Source organism: Sinocyclocheilus grahami, unplaced genomic scaffold (assembly GCF_001515645.1).
Source record: "Sinocyclocheilus grahami isolate Dianchi unplaced genomic scaffold, SAMN03320097.WGS_v1.1 scaffold28.1, whole genome shotgun sequence".
Lineage (NCBI taxonomy): Eukaryota > Metazoa > Chordata > Actinopteri > Cypriniformes > Cyprinidae > Sinocyclocheilus > Sinocyclocheilus grahami.
This window is the reverse complement of record NW_015505207.1, coordinates 2,629,145-2,636,639: the sequence shown is the minus strand read 5'-3', so window position 1 is coordinate 2,636,639 and position 7,495 is coordinate 2,629,145. Positions and strand designations below refer to the sequence as shown.

At 38.1% G+C, this 7,495-nt stretch overlaps 1 protein-coding gene across 2 annotated transcripts in view; it reads right to left on the bottom strand.

Moving 5' to 3' along the window:
• Positions 1-4,156, bottom strand: part of LOC107569776 (ankyrin repeat domain-containing protein 50-like) — an 11,530-nt gene extending 7,374 nt beyond the window's left edge. The window contains exons 1-2 of one of the 2 annotated variants that reach the window (XM_016255934.1): positions 4,050-4,156; positions 2,550-3,267 (exon numbers count right to left, since the gene is read on the bottom strand). In XM_016255934.1, coding sequence (XP_016111420.1) covers positions 2,550-3,019 — 470 coding nt within the window. In that variant the 5' untranslated portion in view covers positions 3,020-3,267; positions 4,050-4,156. Of the gene's footprint in view, positions 1-2,549; positions 3,268-3,376; positions 3,449-4,049 lie in introns of those variants that run through there. The other variant, XM_016255940.1, reaches the window with a different exon arrangement.
• Positions 4,157-7,495: the final 3,339 nt, after the last annotated feature.

Here is a 7,495-nt window from a genome sequence, read left to right as displayed (position 1 = left end):
ATATATATATATATATATATATATATATATATATATATATATATATATATATATATATTGTCCGTAATGCATCATCAAATGTCTTTGTAGCCCTGTTTTTTTTTTCTAATTTATTGAAAATTAATTGAAATAATACTTTGCCTAATGGAAACGCTGCATTTTGTTTAGAGTCAGCATAGCTCATAGTTCTGATAATTAATATCAACACTTGTTTTCTTTAATAGTATAGCATTTTAAATAGCACACCTTATTTTGTCTGTTTTGGTTAAATGGTTCAGTATTGAACTTCCGGTCTCATTCTCCCACCATAAAATACATAGTTATAAGCATGCCGTGTTTATCGGTTCCTTATCTCCAACACGTGGGCTCACATAATTTGTTGAGCTAATGCCCTTTTAACATGCTCACAGATCACAGCTTGAGCCGAACAACCTAATAAATGTTCTTTCTGACTCATTATGCCTACAAAGACAAGCTATGGGCTTGTCTTGACCCCAGGAATGGTCATGCAAGTTAAAGTTGTCAAACAGAGAAGGGTTAAGAGATCAAACCTAAGAAGAGTTATGTGAAACCTTTAATACTTTAGTAGTGGACAAAATGGGAGGTTTAAGGCTTTTGCTCATGGCCAGGCAGCTGAAGGTTAGGCTACAGGATTTACAACCAACCATTGCTTCAGCTGGAAACATTTGCAAGTCCACACTGCCAAAATCAGATGAAGTACAAACTTGAACTGAGAATAGGTTACAGTTGCTAATTCCATTGTGCTTGGCAAAACATTTAGTCATTTAATTTACTTACAATACAATAATCTTAAAGGAATTTTCTGTTTACTACAATTATCTATAGAGACAATCTATAGAGCTTCAAACTGATGAACAAGTCATAATTATTTCCTGATGACAGAAGTTCATGTCCTGATAAAATAAACTGTCCTCATCATTGGTTGCCTTTTAAATAAACAGTGTTAATGATAACTTATGTACGTCAGAGAGCATGTTGAATACAGCAGGGACTGACGCTCACATTTCACTCCTAAACTAACCCTTCTTACATTCTCTCGCCAGGACCAGAGAAAAACATCACAACAGTTTGTCAGCATGTGTAAGGCAAATGTGGAATGTGGGCCTGTACGTCAGATCTGTAAGGGAAAACTGAAAGAACCAGTGTAAGCGCAAACACTGAAAGAAGATAAATAGAAAAGAGAAAGTTGTCAGTGTGGCGACCTCACCGAGGGACACAAACTCCACAAACTAGTGGCACGACTCTTGGTCTTTACCCCCTTTTTTCCCCCGAAGGATGTAAATAGCGTCATCCATCTGCACTGAACGCTGGGCTATTGTGATAACTGTGAATAGGCGTCATTATTGCAAAGAGAGGAATAAATAAATAAACATATGTGGCAGAAAAGCAGAACAATAGCCCCTTTTCCTGCTTTTGACAAAGTCTTTCTGAGGGGTATCAGACAAAAATACGATGGAGGAGGAGAATATAAGGGGTGGGAGGGTTTAGTAGGAAACAATAAAAGAAACCTTGTTCAAGCAAAATGTCACTGAGTGCATTTACATTCACAACAAACACTAAAAACATCAGCTTACTATGAATAACCAGAAAATGCAAGAAAAAGTGTTTACATGATTTTAAAATTGTAAGTTTTTTCCCCTCTGGCTTTGACAACCAAATATCACAGACCAAAATGCACTCTTTTTTTGTCTTTTAAAAAAGACTAAGAGAAAGCTGTGTGGATTATATTCAAAACAAGCATCTTCTGCAATGACGCTTTATTTGTTACACAAAACGTCACAAATTGAAGGTATAATTGATTATTTGATCTTAAAATTCCATGTTAAATGCTAAAATGTTCTGGAGCCTGACACTATGTTAGACAAGAAACACAGCAACATGTCTAAGTCATTTAAAGGCCCCACTGAAGTGTCATTTTCCTTGCACAAACAATGTGAAATACAGAGGGAGCGTGTAAGGTACACCAAAGGCCTAGCTGTGAAACATCTGGGATTTCTCACAGGAGTAATGCTTGGAGAGCAAACATGAAATGCTTGGAGAACTAAAGGCTGACAGAAATTAGTTCAAAGGGATCTTGAACAGTGAGTGATTTGTTGCAGAGCAAAAGCAAGAGAAAAATGTGAGAAATTCAGAGAAAGGAAAAAGTGTTTTTTAGATATACTGAAATAGTGAATTACAAGATTTATCATCTATATCAAAATGTTGTAATTTGTACATTGGATAAAACTATTTTCAAGAAGAAACTAAGTACTTACTGAAAATTATTTTTATTATTATAAAGTATTATGGCAGAGTTACATATGCCATATATTGATTATATATTTTTTCCTCATGATATTGCATTGATACATCAGGTTCTAATAACATTGTATTTACTCCTTAACTTTAAATATAATTAATTTATTTGTTCATTCACATAATTCTCTACAGTTCAGACTTCAGAAGAAACAGGCTATCTAAAAAATCTAGCTTTGTATCTCTGGTTTCTATCCAATTATGGTAAGTGACATTGCAATGTATAAACCAACCTTTTAAAAGTGTCATCAGGTTCTCTTTGGCAGTGGAGGGGCTCCAGGACAGCAGCAATAGCATCACTGCTTATCGCTTTCACATAGTTTGGTCCCAGAAGTGGCCTTTCCTTCAGCTGTTCAACCAGCCCCAGGACAAATCTCCACACTTCAATACTGCCTGCATCCTCTCGCTGGCAATAGTGCCAGGACAAACACCGTGATGCCAACCCTGCCGCCCTGCATGCTTCCGACTGAGGCCAAACCAGTTCTGTGAGGAGGGCTGTCTTACCCGTGCCCGGGCCCCCAGTCACTAGGATCCCTGGAGAGACACGGGCTGTTCCCTCCACTCTCTTGGAGGAGTCTCGCACCTCTAGGCATCTTTGTAGCTTCTCGAGGGCCCATTCACGGCAGTAGAACCGCCGGCCCCGTAACAAGCTGGGTAACATGCTCCTCATCTGGCCCTCAGGAGTTGAACAGGGATGGACCATGAGGATTTACCTTCTTCCATAGTCCCTAATAGAACAAGCGAAGCAGGTGGCTCTTGGAATCTCTTCAAACAACTTGCACTGATGCTAAGAAAAAGCGGTGGGGTTCGGTTGGGCTGTATGCAAATGTTTGCTACCGAAAGGTTTCCGGCATGGAGAATCAGAGAGAGTGTCCTCAGATGACTGTTGGCTGCAGGTGTGTTTGTATTTTGCAATCCCGTAGGTCCAAGTCATGCTGTTAGTCAGAAGCCCTGTAAGACAAAACAAACATAAAGCTTGATGAGAAGGGTGTAATTCGGCCGATGTTTAAATACTTTCTCCTAACCCAGTTTAATATGCAGACACAAGTCATAATAATACCTTTCATATATAAAATGCAGTTCAAGTGCTTCAGAGTTCAGCAAATAGAAAAACAGAATAATTAAAATAAAATAGAAGTGAAACATTTACAACAGAAAATATAAAATTATACAAATTGCGTCACCCTAAACTATTGGTTGCACCAATGTGGCTGTCTGACTGGTCAGGATGCTTCAAAAAACAGAAAAAATGTTTTGTAGTACAACAGTGTTTACACCATTCACAGATATTAGTTTGTGAGTGGCTTACTTTATGAATGATTTCTTGGCATAGGCTACTGTATTGTAAATCTCAAGCGATCTGGTGGTGCTGCGTTTAGCCATTATGCTGCAAAAACATGGAAGCTTTTACTGATTGAAAACTATCATTATTTTCTCAATTCCGTTTGGTGATGCTAGTGGCACAGAAATGACACACTTCACCTTTAAATGAAAGTGTGGCATTTAACTCAGCCATGACATGTGAGAAGGAAAGGTTGAGAGGGAAACAGAAATAGAAAGAGGGGTAGAACATATCTGTCAAACTCCCATGAAAACGAGAGCTCGGATATGCAAGTGAGTCAAGATGCTGACCAAACCCTCAACTCAAACTGTCCTAAGCAATAAAGAAATAAAGGTAAAGAGAGATCAAGAAAGACATTGAGTGAAAGAAAAAAGACAACACAAAATCTTACCTTTGAAATGTGCTATTTCATGTTTTTACTTTATGTTTTCTCCATGGCAGTGTTCAGTCTCGCCTCAAATGTATTACTCTCTCTCTTCACGTCTTTCTGTTACTCCTTTCTTCCTCCTCCTTCCTCCAGAGGTCTTATGGTTTTGCTGGACAGACAGAAATTCACTCCTCCTTTCGCATATTCTCCTCGGCTCCCAGCTGCATACCGGTTTTTCTGGTCCTTTATCTCCTCCCCTCCTGCTCCTTAACATGTCAGGGCATGAAGTGAAATAGCTGACTGCAAGGAAGAGAGAGAGCAGGAGAGAGGGAGAGAGAGAGAGAGAGAGCGAGGGAGGAGTTAGGGTTTGGGGTCAAAGTTTAAACACAGATGCATGATGTCATATAGTGTTTTATCTCCTCCCCTCCTGCTCCTTAACATGTCAGGGCATGAAGTGAAATAGCTGACTGCAAGGAAGAGAGAGAGCAGGAGAGAGGGAGAGAGAGAGAGAGAGAGAGCGAGGGAGGAGTTAGGGTTTGGGGTCAAAGTTTAAACACAGATGCATGATGTCATATAGTGTTTCTCTTTCTTGCTTTCTTTCTTTCTTTGTCCGTACACATTCTCTTAAGAGCGCGAGAACTCATGGACAGGATCCAGATTGTTGCTCTAAATATACCTCACATGTGTGCAATTTATTAGAAGCCATAAAACAAAACAGAAGTGCCTTCAGTGAACAGCAACCTCATTACAACAAATGCAGTGCTGACAGTGTTTTTTTTTTTTTACACAATGTCTAAATCAACAACTAACCAATCAACAACATATGGTGGGGGGTGGGGTAGTGTAATGGTTGAAGATACAGGCTGTCTGCCCAGAGGTCACAGGATCAAATTGTTATGGATGATCCATGAATCCTCTAACCATTGCGTCCTCGAGGGAAGCGCCCATCCCAAAATTGCTCCAGGGGGACTCTCCCTGTAATTACTGTACTGTGGGTTACTTTGGATAAATGAGTCAGATGAATAACAAGTAATTAAGTAATATATGTGTGTTTAGTCAGCATGCGTGAGTGACACGGGTCAAAATAAATAAAATATTAGGTCAAAAAATAAAATAAAACAATAATTTCCCTGAATATACTTGCTGGCTTTCTAGATTTGTCAATATATATAAATGTTTACTTTCATTTTCAGTCATTTTGTTTATTTTCATTTTCAGTCTTTTATTTTAAAAAATGACAGATTAACATAAAATATATTTATTCATAGATCATCACATCACAAACTATTACCTTATACAAAGTATATAAAGATGCACTGCCAAGACAGCCAAACTGGATACTACTCATAAGGCTCATGATATATCTATATATGATAGATATATAGCTGTTACTTATTATCCCTCACCTGTTTATAATTACAGTTTTGACAAACACTCCTATATTTTTCTCTGTGTTAGAATAGATGGGTAGTTGACATGAAAAGCCCAGGAGTGACAGCATTGTTCTGTAGTGTGGCATACTACATGTATCAACAGAAATGAAAAAAGTAAAAATGGTTATTAAAATGTGAAAACTGAATTATTGAACTTAGGGTTGCGAAGAGGTGGAACGTTTCTGGTAAATTTCAGAAACAGAGAAATTTTGGAAACTTATGGAAATGTACTGAAAAATGTTCAAACCTTTGCAACCCTACTTGAACTGTGCTCAGATAAGGGTATTTTCAGGTCGAGGCAAGTTGTCATGGTTTAATGTTAAGTATGTATACACTTTATTATCCTTTTTACATTTTTGCTGTCTCAGGAATTGTTTCATGTTTCACATATGCTTTGCTGTTTGAATTTTGCTGATAGAGGCTGTTTAATGACAAGTTTCAATGTGACAGCTTTTCCCGTATATGACATACCGTGTTAAGAGAATTGCATCATATTTCATGGGCAATAACAGCAGAAGCTCAGCTGCATGTTTTGTTAAATAAAAAAGTTAATGTAGGCCATATGTTATTTCATGTCAAATACCCAAATACAGGTTAATTTACCTTTGGCTTGGATTAAAAAGCAGACGTTTTGGGGGAGGAAAACTGATCAGAATAATCAAACTCTGCCTTTCTAATATGGAATAAAATGCATTACATTTATTGTGCTACAGACTTATAATCATTTAGATGAAGCTTTTATCAAAGTGACAGGTTCAGTCCCTCCTGTAGTAATTACGCATCTTGAGCAAAAACACACCTAGTTGACCTCTACAGGTGAACCTCTCACCTTTCAGTCACCAACCATTTTTATCCATTAGGCTAGCTAGATCAAGCCAATATAAGTACACAGTTGATCGCAATAAAAAGATTTAGAAACCTAACCTGTACACTCGTTTTCCAGCGTTCTGAATACCGTTTAATTCACCGGAACTGGAGACTCACTGCAGGTTACAGGTGCCGCATCTTCATCATTCTGCCGCCCACCGCACTACACTTGGACAGCAGGAACCCTAAGCCCTTAGATCCTTCACGACACAACGGTACGGTTTAATAACCTTTTCGTTTCTCTTCAGCATGGAAACAGATCCACGCGTGTCCACAGTATCGCTCCAAGGCACATCTGTGGTCGAATCCACGCACTCAGACGCGTTGCTTTCGTACAGTGTACGGTGGATGTCTGGTTACATGAAGCGTGATGTTATTCTGCGTCGTGCTCGTCGATCATTCCTGAAGATTTGCACAAACGCAAATGACTTAATGTCCGCAAAATATAGAACAGATCTTGAGCTGCTCCCACCATGGAAGTCTATGGCAGCTCCAAGTTTTCATGCATCTTGATTGGTTTATTCGTATAGTCCACTAGGGGGCGCGTTTTTAAAGTAGTATGAGATAGCAGTTTAATGCAGTTATAATTCATAATGGTAAACCTATTGGTAATATTTTAAATATAAATAAGCGAATATAAATGGACACAAATTTAGAAATATATAATTGGGGGGTTAAAATAAGAGCTAGGCGTTTTTGTGAAATTCACTCTCACATATGTTTTTCTTAGAGGCTTTGTTTACCAAAATGAGTTGTTGAAATATAAGGATATCATTTTATCCTGACAGCTTTTAATTACACAAATTGTGACATTTTTGCCTTTCTGTTGAGAATTCTGTTGCCTGCTGAGAATGTTTGGACCTTTCTGGCACAAGAGTATTCTTTACAGTAGCCTCTTTTTTTCCTGGTTCTGGGATGCACTGGAAATCCTCTGGTGTGATTTTTGCATTTGCAAGACAGAACCAGGAATTCAGAGAATAATGCTTGGAATAAATTCACAGCCAGCTTCCTGACAGTAACACGCCTGCACCTAAAGTTTTAAGTTTAAAGCTTCCTCTTTAATTTCACAGTTGGCAAACTGTCAAAAATGTCTATAAAGTTCAGTCACTATAATGATCCTTAACTTTGATTATAATTATTATATTTTCTAGCTAGAGCAGATTTCACTTT